This window comes from Pezoporus wallicus, unplaced genomic scaffold, assembly GCF_028554395.1.
Source record: "Pezoporus wallicus isolate ANWC-B61680 ecotype Strahan unplaced genomic scaffold, APGP_CSIRO_Pwel_v1 contig_7178, whole genome shotgun sequence".
Lineage (NCBI taxonomy): Eukaryota > Metazoa > Chordata > Aves > Psittaciformes > Psittacidae > Pezoporus > Pezoporus wallicus.
The window spans coordinates 2,323,158-2,337,388 of NW_026636884.1; the positions used below are offsets into that span (position 1 = coordinate 2,323,158).

General features: G+C 40.6%; 1 protein-coding gene across 1 annotated transcript; it reads right to left on the bottom strand.

The window, feature by feature from the left end:
* Positions 1-1,123: 1,123 nt before the first annotated feature.
* Positions 1,124-11,884, bottom strand: TMEM184C (transmembrane protein 184C). Its single transcript, XM_057402055.1, has 10 exons — positions 11,621-11,884; positions 10,089-10,219; positions 9,958-9,994; positions 7,798-8,003; positions 6,995-7,069; positions 6,017-6,110; positions 4,479-4,591; positions 3,663-3,762; positions 3,001-3,172; positions 1,124-2,753 (listed from the first exon to the last, which is right to left on the bottom strand). The coding sequence occupies exons 1-10, from the start codon at positions 11,735-11,737 to the stop codon at positions 2,461-2,463; spliced, it is 1,338 nt and encodes a 445-aa protein (XP_057258038.1). The 5' UTR covers positions 11,738-11,884; the 3' UTR covers positions 1,124-2,460.
* Between the last annotated feature and the right edge of the window lie 2,347 nt (positions 11,885-14,231).

Sequence of the window (14,231 nt, forward strand, 5' to 3'; positions counted from 1 at the left end):
ATCCTTACTCAAGTGAGATTAAGTAAAGGGCTGAAAGTGACCCTTACTGAGTTTTCAAGCCATGTGTTTAATAAGTAAGGCAAGCATAACCTTTAAGACTTAATGGAGGAACAAATACGATTAATGTAAGGATAGAGTATTTGCTTATGCACTTTAAATTTGATGGGTCATGCTGTGGAATACACTTGTAGTAGTTTTCAGAAGACAGGGTGTCACTGACAGATTTCTGTTTATTTTGGAAATTCAGTAGCAATCCTTAATGGAAAGGTGTGTTCCTGTGAGCTACTGCAATGAAAAAAATAACTTTTCTCCCAGAAAGAAAAAAGCAGGAATAGTGTGCACATGGAATAACTGCTCTATAGTAAAATAACTTTGTAGCTTTCCAGAAATGCCGTGACAGAAGTAACCAAGATGCTTAACTAGCTCTTTTCCTACCAAAGTCCCCTCTCTGCACCATACCCAAGTTTTACACCAAACACACCTAACTTCAGGTATTAAACCAATTGCTTCAGTGTGTTGGTTACTGAACAGGTACTTGGCTTCCAGCAGCTCTGATCCTTCAGATACTTCTACTAATTCCCCTGTATACATGCAGGAAATTAGCTATTTTCCAGTAGTGACTGAAGTGGAAGCCTACAGGCATTGTGAGCCTTTGCAAGCTGCTTCAGTTTAGAACATGTCTATTACATGGATAAAAAGATACCTGGACTCAAGCACAGATCAGGAGATTTTGATTCTTCAGAAGCTCAGTGAATTCCCTTTTCAGTGCAATCCTTAAAGTACTGAAAGCACACTCTTGTGTTATTTACACTGCAGATCCCCCTCTTCCATGAAGAGGGCAGCTGTATTCATGTGTCATTTCCACTCTTTAAATTACTGCAACAGTAAGTCAAATTGCAAGAAGGTGAAGAGTTTAAATAAAATCTTTAATTGCTTATTTACAACAAAGGCAATGACTTGGCAAATTGAAAATTATGATTTGCACTTTCCCACTAAGTTCAGATACAGCAAATACAGTCACCTGTAAAATATGCAGCCTAGTGAGTAAGGCGCAATATTTACATCACACTAGTACTGCAAAAAAAAAAAACAAAACAAAAACCAAAACCCAAACAAACCAAAAAGCACTTAGATGAATTTACTGGGACAGCCAGAAGTTAAACATTATCCTGTGAATGCTAACAATGCTAGAAAAGAGCCTTTAGGTGTCATTTAAAAGGTCAGTGCTGTAGGGTTTTTTGTCAGATTGCAAACATGCAACAGGAGTACAAATCTGATAATGGGATAAAAACAACAGTCCTCTGATTCTGTCAGTTTTGCAAAATAATGTTTTGATACAAGCACACTTCTTAGTCAGACATCTAATGCCGGTAACTCCAGTACTAGACTAGCTACTTAGTTTTACCTTAGCAAAGGTCTTTTCTGGGGGTTGGTAGGCAAAATCACCTCTTACATTTGGATCCAGGCTATACTAGAAGCATAATACAGTAATCACACATACACACAAATTTATGAATACAAATTACTACAGACACATTGTCAAGGTATCCTGCTTTAACAGCTTAAAAAAAGAACAAACTTAAGTGTTAAATAATTTACTGTAGCCCAATATTAAGAAAGCAGTTTTGGTTTGTAACTCCTTTTTGACATCCTTTATTCCCTCCCCCCATATTTTAAGGTAGTAACCATTACTCTTGTTTTAGAAGGATAGGAAAAAAAGTCAAGTGTAAGGTATTAATCCAGAACCTATCATCCCAGCTGTCTCTGCTGAATGTAAAAGACAAATTATGAGCTACAAGAACAACAGCGCCAACTGTATGTGCTGGGCATGGAATTTCATAGCGAGGCCTGAAAGGAATGCTTGCATTGTATAGATGCTTCACTGATGCTCTGTAATAATTCATCTTCATGAAGGGGTTTTATTTAGCTATGAGAAGGGGAAGGTGATGGCATCTGTACAGAAGTTTCCATTTCACCCACACTCCACTCAGCATTGGAGCATGGAAGTTAACCACTGTTAAGAGGACAACCAAAGCTAATACAAACACTTTTTGCTACTGCCCTCCTTAAATTACATTCTTGAAATTAAGTTTTTCCATCACTAGCAGCATTTACACTTCATCTTTAGAAGACCAGAGTATTTTTTCAAATACTTCTCTTGTATTAAGAAAAGTCAGCGTAATTTTGACAAGTTGTGTAAGCGTTTAGCAGTTTAAGGAGTTGATTCTTAAATGTATGCAGAAACTGTTCCAGTGTGCGTGGTTTATATTCATGGGGTACTCACAGATATATCTATTATTGGTTCCAAATTCAGCTGTCAGTTGCAGCCATATCCTGGTTCCTGTCCGCACAGCAGCTTTTCCAAGCTTTTCAAACTTCCATCACTAGGAGTATATGTTAACAGAACATGTGTGGCAAGCATCTCACAGACTCCTTCAGACGTTCATGGAAAAGGTGAGTCTAACTTTTATCCAGAGCTTTTTCTGATAAATTGTGCTCTAGTTCAGGTGACTCCTCAGCATCTTCAACAGCATTAGTGTTATAAATACCATCTACTGCAGGGGCTGTCGTCGGTGTTGTAAGAGGTGTCACAGTGTGTCCAAACCCCTGGTAGTGGCCCATGGGGGAAGATGGCATCGAAGAAGCATCTGAAATTGGGTCTTGAGTAGATGAAGACAGTAGACTCGTATGCTCATTTTGTTCATGATCCTCAGCAAAAAACATTTTCCTTGGCTGGCCCAAAACTGTCCTTCCTAGAATTATGCCAAATGAAAATACTTTTTAATACTTCCAGCACTATACCAAGGTCTTCGAACACATCAACTCTAAAACAGGCATGTTAAATTAGAAGATGAGGCTTTGTCTTGTAAGAGTTTTTATATGGACATTGTTAGCTTTAACAAATAAAAGAATGTCTTTCCAATTAAAAAAACAAACAAAAAAATGAAGCTGAAAATACACCTGCTGTTAACAGATTATTCAGATCAGCCTGTTACTTACCAACATTTCGAACCTGTTCTGATATATCTGCCCTTATATCAGAAATATCCCACATTGCAAGAAAAGAGTCAAAGCACGACCCTTCTTCTGCTTCTTGAACATAAGGTTTGTAGGAAAAACTGTAGTGATGTGCAATAGCTGCCAGGAACATCTCAACACAAATGATAAAATCCTGCAATGAGAGAGAGATTGATTTAATCATTCATAACTGCAGAAAAATAGTTCTGGGTTTCTTTTGTAACTGAAAGACTGCAATTGCCTTGGGATACTGGCATCAGCTATTTTTCCGCCAGAGGCAGGATATTCTCGGCAGGCTTTGGAGAGCCACATGTACTATATACATACAGGAATTAGTCCTTGCCTGAGGGACTGACTTGCTAAAAGCAAATATTCAACAAGCAGCAGCTCTGCAATGAATTATTGCAAGAAGAAATGCAAGGAAGTATTTAACTGGGGTATATTCCTTCTGCCCAACACATGGAAATAAAAAGTGTTGGGCGTAAAACTCACTTGGGGTGACTGGCTGAAACTCAGGCTAAGTTATACTAAATTCAGTACGAATCTAGCCTGTGTTAATTAAAGTAAGCATGACAATATTTGCTTGAGATCAGCTATGTCACCCTATATACAGCCATTCGTAAGAACTCATTGTCTGCTCCTACCTGTAGGCCCGTGGCTACAGCTTCCACACTTTGCCATTCCCAGGTGTGTTTCTCAGAAATAACGCCAACTTTCACCAACAATGCAATAAGCACAGCTTGCCTACAAAGATTATTTTAATATATAATTATTGTTGCTGTTGTAACAATAGTGCCAAAAACCCTGCAAATAAAGCTGGTACATGAGTCCTGTTTGTATGTACACACAGGAAGAACCTCACAAAACCCATACTGTTTATGTATTTAGATTTTAAGAGGAAGAAAACAGACTTAAAAGAGATGTCATTCATCTGTGGTCCTAAAGATCACCTGAGAACATAACCAAATAAGAGTCTGTTGTTTCAGTTGGTTATTAGAACAAGTTGCTTCTCTTTCAGGGTATTAACTGCAGCCCACATGTTCAGCCCTAATGTTCAGACAGTCAAATGCACTTATTCATTAGCAGCCAATTGTGAGCTATGCTTAAATAGTAATTCATGGTTAACTTATAGTCCCTTACTTTGAAAACCAGTTGCCTTTTTTTTTTTTTACTTTAAAAAGAACAAAATATTTTTTTTCTTTTGAAATAAATGCAAGTGAAGATTCTAAAATAAACTATGCTCTTGAGCATCACCTTACAAAATACCAAGTCTGAAAAATAAGTGAACAAGACTGCTGTGCCCAGTGTATGAGCACCCTTCCCCCCTCACAATACTTTACTAGTATTATGGGTAGATTTTTTTGAGGGCTCTAAACTCAGTAACAATATAGCTTTTTTTTTTTTAGCTCTTTTATGATCTACCCTGAGAGCAAGAAGTAATGAGTAAATAATTCACTTACCAGAAAGAAACAAAAACTACCATCTTCACACAGAGGAACTTGCCAACAGGTTGGATAGGGTTCAGTTCGTCACGTAGCACTTTATAAAACAGCACCAGACAATACATAGCAAACTAACAAGAAAATGAAAAAAATACTTATTTGCTTTCAAAATACTTGTTTATTTCACGAGGGAGTTGTTTTACAGCATCTCTTCAGTTAAAGAATATATCACAGCACAACACAAGCTTAAAAAGCTATTTTAGACAAGAGGCTCTGAATTTATGCAATCTTTGCCTTGCTGTTTTAAAGCAGACCTCTTTTTTTGCCTGGAATTGTATTTCTGAAATTCATGGTATTAGCAGACAAAGGTCATCTGTCTACACACTCAAGCAAAGCGTAGGAAGGTCCCATAAAATCTTTTCAATGCCAAGCTAGGGAAAATGGAACAAAAAGGACATGTTCTTTCAGCCTTCTGTTAGGAACACCTCAAATGTTGCCTCTTTATGAGAGATGAGGCAATGAATGCAATCTTCACTGCTAATCTGAACGTATTTCCTATTAATGACAACTGCAAGCAACCAAACTGATGTATAGCCAAACCTAAGGAATCTATCTGCCCTTTTCACACATATTCTCCTAGCCTCTTACTATCAAGTTTCTTCAAGAAATCATGTCAACCAGTACATATAGAAGTACGTGCTGCTTCTGGGAGTGTTGTCACAGCAGAAATAAATTAGAACACCTTCTGTGACAGCCACCCATCAAACACAGGGGTGGCAGTAGGAGGAGGAAGCCCTTTCCAGATGGGAAGTTACGCTGTTCTGAGTCCTGCTGCTGTGGCCAAGAGAAGGAAGAAGGTTAGAAGCTAGAAGGCTAAGTAGCAAGGAGCCAGAGCTGCTGCTTTTTCTTCTTGCAACAGCTCATGTATACCATGCCCCAGGTCAAGCAGAAAATTATTCCTCTGCATTCCCAGCAAGCCACTAAATGCAATCCCTGACCTCCAGAAATGAAATTTTCACGTCCAGGGGCTGACATCTTACTCTTACCCTGACATCATCTGGCAGCTGAACCAACAACACAAGGTGTCAGGCAGGCCAGAATCTCCACACTGAATACACAGTTTGTTTTGTTTTTTTTTTTCCTGTCAATATTGTTACCACCAGCTTTTAACACAGTATTTTTAAGGTAGCCAGTGCTGTGTGCTGGCAGGAAGCTACACCAGTGGGTGAAGTTAACTCTTCTGCAGAGACAAGTCTGCAGGTCTAACATGCCTAGGCCACATCACTTCACTCATCAAACAGTTCAGGGTAGAGAGGACACTATTGCTTTATAGGACTTCATAGTTAAAAATAAGAAAGGATTTAGATTATCTGTTTTCCTAATATTTTGCATATATAATATTTAATAGATAGTAACTTTGATTTAGAGTGAGAAATAGTCTACCCATAAGAACTGCCAGACATTAACAAAATTCCTGTCAACAGTTCACACAGAAGACTCACGTAATATTAATACACTAGGTTAAAAGAGCAGAAAGATGCACTCTTGATACTCACTAGCTGTGACATGTTGTTAAGTATAACCAGGTAAGTCCAGGCATTGTTGAAGCTGAAATTTCCTTCATCATACACTCCCACTAGTTCACAAATTCTGAAAGAATTTTTAGAGTTAAAAACTACACAGTAAAAGATCAGCTTCTTTTAAGTGCTGTATCTTCATTACACCCATCAGTGGTTAGAATCCAAAATCTCTTTTGGAACTCAAATATAGGCACTGGGGGATATGCACAAAAATCACTTTCCAACAGCATATGGCATGGAAAATACAGTATGCATTTCCTATAGACAAAACAGCGTTTCAATGAAATTCAATTAATTCAACAATTAAACATTGTGTGGTTTTAACTTTTTTTTTGCTTTTAACTGTTAGAACACCTACAGCCAATATTTATATGGATATTCTTTGGGAGTAGCAATTTTTTTTCCACAGTCCCACAGAATTAACAGTAATGACCACCAATACAGAGTTCATGAAATTAAGTTTTCAGCACCAACATGCATTAGCTGCCTGCTATTCCTTTATAACAACAGGTTATACAACATGTATGATGGCATAGTCAGGTCTGTCACACACAAAGTTTAACAAAATTTAGAAAGTTCCATGAACCTGACTTTAAAAATACCAACTGTTGAAGTCAGGGAGAAAAGGGAGAAGTAAAAAAAAAACAAACCTCTAAAAATTAAGAGATCATGAAAATGTTTTTTCCCCACATCAACAGCACTTAACATTCTCTCCCACTGCTATCAGCAGCAGGCATTAAGTATTTATTTCAATTCTGCAAGTAGTCATTTGCTATAGGGAAGTCATAAAGAAATCATAGATTGATTCAAATTGCTGGGACGCATTAAGCATGTAACACAACGAGTCTGCTTTCAAACTGCCTCAGTTCAATAAAAAGGGCATGAAAATTCTTTCCAGCATAACTCAAAATTGTATCCCGAAGACCAATATTAATTATTTATGAGCATACTTACAAAGCAATAATGGTAGTAAATGGTCTGACAACAGTGTACTGCAAAACACCCAGTTTGCATCTAAATAATAAAACTCTGCAAGAGAAAGACAAAATTCGTTGTACAAGAAATTAAAGACAATTCATTTATGGAAGTTTCCTGCTCTCAGCAGTTAAACTGAATTTTTATTTCACGGTACTTTCAACTTCTACTTCCAGGACTTCAGGTACTACAGTTACAGTGTGTATATGCACATTACAGAAAACCCTAGACTTTCATAGATACCTAACAGGAAATATTCAATAATTTACCATTTAGGCATGGAAAACTTCTTTCTGGGCTAAACAAAAAGAATGCAATTTTCACTGTGCTGGAAGGTATTTAAGAATGACTTACTTTCATGGTTTTTCTTTAATATTTTAAAGAGCTTTATCAAAATCTCTTAAGAGATGCTTATCAGATTAAGCATGCAGAAACAAACAGTTCAGGGGCATATGGCCTTCCGTCCTTCACCTGTAAAAGCAATAGGCTATCTGGTCTACATAAAGGTTTTGGCAAACATAGTGATGGCAAAGGAAGCAAATTCAAGGGGACCTTTTCCCAATACTTTTCAAAACCCAGAAGTTTCCTTCAGCACCACCTGAGTTAATGCATGTTAGAAATAAGTGTGATTAATACGGTGTTTTACATGTTTACAGCTGCTTTCAGTAGGCAATCATAGTTGATAAACTCTGCCAAGGAAAAGTTATACTACTAAATATGAAAACAAAACATTTGTATCTGATTACACAGGTTAAAATTGTAAGATGTCATCATATACTCACTCTCCCATAGCCCACGACGGACAACAACATAGAGGTGGCAGATGTCTCTGCTGATCTTTTGCTTCTATTATTAATACGAGGTTTGGATACCGGTTGGTTAGATAATTTGAAAGAAAAACCATAAAGTTATAGATGACATAAGCTTCATAGCATTCTCGACATGTATCCACATATATTGCAATGTTGGGGTATTTCAAAGCTATCCACTGTAAGAAGAGAAGTACATAAAAGATTACATGCAAGAAAGACCAAAGTGATTCCAATAACAACACTGGCTGGCTAGTTCAGCAAGCAATACTTCATCAGGCAGCAAGCACTAATTAAACAGGGCTTGAAGCATTTGGCTGATGAGAGTGTGACGCTACAGCTAAAAAAAATAACATTCTGTAGAAATACTAGTACATTTTCAGGTTTTATCTCTGCTGCTTCAAATGCTTACAGCACTGTGCAGGAGATGCTCTGTATCTTTGACCACACAATTCAGTCTTTCATTTAAAAAGTAGCTAAGGAGATGGCTCTTACACATAACCTACTCCTTTCAAGAGACAAGACAGAACTGTTTCCCCAGATTCACATATTCGTTATCAATATGGGTTTGAAAACTACATTTTTAGCCTGACAGTACAGAGCTGATCTGATTTAGTTTGGTTTCCAACATGTGAATGTTTGCTCTGGCATATTTGCAAAATATAGGAAGAGTGTAACAGATTAGACTTAAAGTGATAGTCATTCCTCTAAACCAGAATTTCAGAGAGAAAAGTGATTTGGGGTCATTTGTTTATTCTTTTTTCTTGGGTTGTTTTTTTTTTTTTCTTCAGAACTGTGATTATGCATCAGCTGTCAGAGCTTCCAATTTTGAGTCTCACACTGAAACTGTTCAGTGCAACCTGTCCTGCTGGTTTTGATTTTTGTCTGGTTGGGGGTGTGTGGTGTGTGCATGTTAAAGAGGCAGCTCTTTTGAGTTTATGTTACTTCCCTAGGTTGTAACAGAGCAAATGTGCCTTCTCTGACCTTCTTAATAGAACTATGAAGAAGATGCTTCACATCCTCATCACAGTTAAGAAATACTTGAGATGACAGATAGTGCAAAACCTTTGTGGAAGTTGCAATACTGCAATCAGCAAACTGAGAATACAGCATTTGAATCTGGGAACTTTATGTTCAACTCAGATTAAGCACTCTAGGAGGACACCATATATGCAGCAAAGGCCAAAAGATCCAGGAGCCTGAAGAAAGATTTCAGTATGTCAGAAATATCCCTGAATGCCTGGCTAGAGCTCATTTACTTAGCAGGTAATTTGCTTCCAAAGGAAAATTCTGTACTTCAAACTGAAATAGCAACCTGAGGTACTTGATATTCCCCACAAAAAACAGGTAAAGTTTTGTTCCCCACTCTCCTTCACTCTGAAGATCTCTTTAAATCCCAGTCTTTCACATATATAGGATGACACTTCAGAAACACTCATGAGATTGGGGGGGGATAAGAACAAAAAGCAAAACAAAACAAAAATATCAAAGGAAAAGTTCCTGGAAACCTGTCTTTTATGGAGGAAACAAATATTTGCGATGTCAGGAGGTGATGACAACATGTAAACACACATCCTGCACAGTCTGCAGGTTTAGTATGTTGCTTAGCCCAGGCTGAAATCATCTCCGCAGGTGACATATTTACATGAACCATATCTGCTATGGCCAATTCTATGGCATAAAATACCGAGAATGAATTTTTTTGTGGGACCTTATCCTTTGCCTCCTGAAGCAAAAAGGAAGAATTTTAGCACTAAGCATAATTTGGGAAAGAAAAGTAACGCACTGAATTTTGAGACAGTACTTGGATCACTGTTTTCCAGTTCAGCTGTGACTGAAGATGGAAGGACCAAAAGCAGGCTTTTTTCATGCCCCTTTCCACAACTGGCATAAATGATACTCAAGGACCAGGTTTAAAAAGGGTTAGCAAAAGCAATCCCATAAGCTCCACAAGAAGAACGTAGTATAACTAGAACTAGACTTCTAACATACTCCATAAATAAGAATGCCCAGACATTTCTAGGACTGCGACTCTCCATGCAGCACAGTTTCTGCTAGCTGTGACATTGTTTTCTGCTCACTTCCCCAGCAAACAGAATTTTATTAAGCTGTTAACAGTAAGAGAACACTTACACTGTCTAAACTGTAAATCGGCACCATCCATAGAATCCTGTTACAATAAAAGAACATTTAATATTACTAGTAGTATTTTTAGTCTGAATTAAATTCAACATTTGTAGCAAAGGTAAAATGGGAGCTTTTACCTTATTATTGGTTTCTGTAATTCAGGTTGAGTATAATGGACTAAGTGTTGTAGTATTCCCCAGAGAGATATTGGTATAGTCATTAGTAGAAATATCCCAGCAATAAACCATGCCTTGGTATGAATTCCAACCTTGCAAAGAAAAAGAACAATGCAACATCAAAGTTTCAGTACTAATACTTAAAAGTTTTACTAGTATAACAAGAAAAATAATTTACCTTTCTTTTTTTATGCAATAAAGTTTTAAGATGTCCATTAAGTACATATCCCCAATATAAAGTTTAGTTTTCCTAACAAAAAACAAGTCTCCCTTGCAATCTGTGGTTGTGGCTTAGAGTAAAACTTAAACAAGGAAAAGATGAGAAATCTTGCAGAACCAAACAAAATCATCACCAACAAACACAAAACATTCTACAAAAGCACAGTGATGCTCAGTATTTATTTTTGCTAAAAGCCACAACCAATTCCTTGCTTCAGGTCTGGAACTTGTCCCAGCTCAGTGCTTCATTACAAAGTTCCTGAAAGCTTGTGGACTTAAAGTATTTTTAGCTTTAAAATCAAGTTCCAAGTAGCAGTCAGTTTCAACTAGTTACATTTAAAAATCTGAAGTAGACATGTGCATACACATGTATATGTCTGCTAAAACACAGGGCTACAACTGGAAACCAACACTCTGAAAAAGCAACTATATTAATAATCCTAAGTACCAAAACCCGAGAAACATAGTAGATTCTTCTCACTTTTTTTTTGGTTGAGAATTTCTTCTCTGATTCCCTACTGCACATCAAAATCCCAAGTCTTCTGTTGATTTCTGGTTCCAAGATCACTTCTGAGTAGTTTCGCTACCAGTATCAGATTTAATGATTTTGAAATCTCAGATACCACTTCAATATACACATCCATTAAGTTGAACATACAAAAGCATCAGAACAGGGTTTCAAAATCAGAAATTTAACACACTCAAGACAAATTTTACTGTCAAGTGATTAAAATCATACCATGAAAGAGCTCACCTCCTGTGGAACAAGCCTGTATTGAACTTGACAATACGTATTTTTTTAAAGTTAAAATTTTACTTTCTGTTAGAAAAGTAATCCTATGAGTGAATCATACACTACTATTATGACATACTTCGGTACCACCAGCATAGAAATGAGGCTTCTGTATCTACTACCTCAGTTCTTCCTGATCAGACAGAGCTACCCAAGATACTAGGTTGCGAATGCCCGCTTTAGTACTACCAAGTGTTAAAACCTAAGTTCTGGGCAGGGCAAAGCTCCAGCCAGGCTCCTGTATCGACCGACTCCCGTTTCTTCAACATCATACCAACTGTTTAAACACTATCATTGAACCGGAAGGAGAAAGAATTCCCGTCCTGTTTCATCTTGCTTCGTTCGTGCTTTACCAGCACTGCAAGCACACACACTAGCGCCCCGCACTCCTCCAAGCCACCCTCTTCCTCGCTGGGTCGGTACCCGGGTCTGCAGCGCGCTCAGCAGAGCCCCGGGGCTACCCACCGGCCCCAGCCCTCACCTCCAGCTTCTGCAGCTCCCACACGCAGAGCGGCACCACCACCAGCAGCCCCACGATGTACAGCAGCACCACCAGCGGCCGGATCCACCGCCGCCAGTTCCCGCAGGTGCACGGCATGGCCGCGGCGACGCTGCCCCGCCGAGCCAGGCGGCTCCTCGCACCCAAACGGCGCTCGCGGCGCCTCAGCGGGCCGGCGCCGGGCCCGGCAGCCCCCGCGGGGCGCGCATCACGAGCGGAGCCACCCACACACCCCACAGGCTGTCATCGGCTACCGGCTCCGCTCCGCACCCCACCGCCCACCTCAGCGCAGCTTAGCCCAGCCCGGCACTGCCCTGGCCCGCCTCAGCGCGGCGCGGCCCCGCCCCGCGGCGCTTCCGCCCGGCAGCACTTCCTGCTGCCCCACCCCAGCCTCAGCGGCCGCGGCGATTGCCCGCTCGCCCTGCCTATTGTGGGCACCCCGCCCACCGCTGGCCAAGCCTGGGGCAGCGGCCGCTAGCGGCGCGCCCGTGCCCTCCCCGGAAGGATGGGCGAATGGTCTCTTCCGGCCGGTGCGTGAGTGTCGGCCCGGTCTCCCTTCCCTCTTCCCCTCCAGCAACGGTCTCTCCTACGGGGAGGCGGGGTTGCTACCTGGCGCGGGGCGGGAGGGCAAGTGCTCCCGTGTACGACCGTTATTTTGGCTGAGGTAGCGGCGCTCCATCGCCGTTGTTTCTTACCGAGCTGTGCCTGGCTGGCGGCAGATGAACTGATATCCCCCTCACACACACACACACACACACACACACCCTGTTCCTTCCTCTTTCGTGGCAAAAGTCATTAAGTGACGAGCCTCTCGGGGAGGAAGCAAGTGGTCTTTCCTGGCTTACGGCAGCAAGCTTGCCACCTGCGCCGGCAGTGGATAGGGTGGAAAACGCCACGCCTGCGGACTTCAAGGAGAGCCGGAGCTAGTGACATTTATGTTAGGAAGTGTGTGAACAGGCAGAGGTTTCAGGAATTTGAGTTAACAGAGACAGCTGCTATAACTATACAGGTCAACAAAGCCTCTGTAAAACACCTTAATCGATGCTCACCTTTGGACAAAGTGGATACCAACATCGGGCAAAGTGAGCAATCTGTACCAATTACAAAAATGGGTAGTGGTATGAACCTGGCATGAGCACTGCATTCATCTCTGGGGCTCCCAACACATAGAGGGATGTGGAGCTGCTGCAAGTCTAAAGGAGGCCATGAAGATGAGAGGGCTGGAGCACCTCTGCTACGGAGGCAGGCTGAGAGCGATGGGCTCGTTCAGCCTGAAGAGAAGGCTCCAGGGAGACCTTAGAGAGGCTTCCAGTGCCTAAGGGGGGCCCACAAGAAATCTGGAGAGGGACTTTTTACAAGAACGTGTAGGCATAAAACAAGGGGGAATGGCTTTAAACTGACAGAGGGGAGATTTAGATTAGACATTCGGAAGAAATTCTTCACTATGAGTGTGGTGAGGCCCTGGCACAGGCCCCGGCGAAGCTGTGGCTGCCCCATCCCTGGCAGTGTTCAAGGCCAGGTTGGACAGCACTTGGAGCAACCTGGTCTAGTGGAAAGTATCCCTGCCCATGGCAGGGGCTTGGAACTAGATGATCTTTAAGGTTGCTTCCAGCCCCAAAAATTTTATGGCTTTATGAAGACTCCAGCAGATATATGAATGATGCAAAATATATACTGCTTTTGAAGTGGCTTGTAAAAACCGCTACAGCTAAGGTGCTCGTTAATTCCATGGTAGCAACTGAGAAAACACAGGACTCATGTGCTGAACTAAATTAGTACCATTAGTGATACTCTGCCAGATGTTCAAGGAGCTGCAGCTGTAAATTCTTGGAAGGAGGCAAATGCAGGTTGTAGTTTGAGGTTGGGCTGGGAAGAGTATGCTGTAAGAAACCATATGGAGTGTAAGGTACTAAGGAACAGTGACTGGAGTCTCTCTTTTTTTCTCTCTCTAGCTAAACTCCTGACTATTTTCCTCCTTTTTTCCCTTTGCATTGCAATTGTTTTCCCAGGGTTTCCACTATTAACTTATCACTGGTGTAGACTGTTATTCCAATAATGGAGCTCCATGGTTTTTTGAATAGTTACTATCTCTGTATTGTGGAAATGACTGGAAACATATTTTCATTGGAACTATGCATGGTGAAAGTTTCCTATTTGTTGAATTGTAGAACCCCAAAACTTGTCAGACTGCTTATCTTGGTGTTGACATAACTAACAGAAGGTGAACAGATTCCTGTTTGTAAGATCTGATTGACCATTCACATGCTGCATTTATATGACATCTAATAGTTCACATGGCTACATGCGTAGATGAGGCAGCAGCTACTCTTGGAAGGAAGTGTTCAGTTGTTTGGCTGCTATGAACTGCCAAAGTAACTCTTCCCCATCCACTTCAAGGAAATGTCGGTAAATCTGGACTCAGCACACACGCCAACAGTTGAGCTGTGCTGGCTAAACCTGAAATGGAGATTATGGTCGTGGGCTGTTAAATTTTCTTTCTCCATGTTTTAGGAGGAAAAGTTGCTACTGATCTCCTCGGTAACTGGCAGCTCTCTCTACAAGTGATGGCAAGTTATGAAGTCCTTTTCTGCCT

What these genes read in the sequence shown, in the direction of transcription:
- TMEM184C (XM_057402055.1), bottom strand. Translation starts at nt 11,737, where the DNA reads ATGCCGTGCACCTGCGGGAACTGGCGGCGGTGGATCCGGCCGCTGGTG. An exon ending in CGATTTACAGTTTAGACAGT is followed by an intron (nt 8,004 to 9,957) that starts GTAAGTGTTCTC and finishes CTCTTCTTACAG; the next exon opens with TGGATAGCTTTGAAATACCC. An exon ending in AGAACAGGTTCGAAATGTTG is followed by an intron (nt 2,754 to 3,000) that starts GTAAGTAACAGG and finishes GCATAATTCTAG; the next exon opens with GAAGGACAGTTTTGGGCCAG.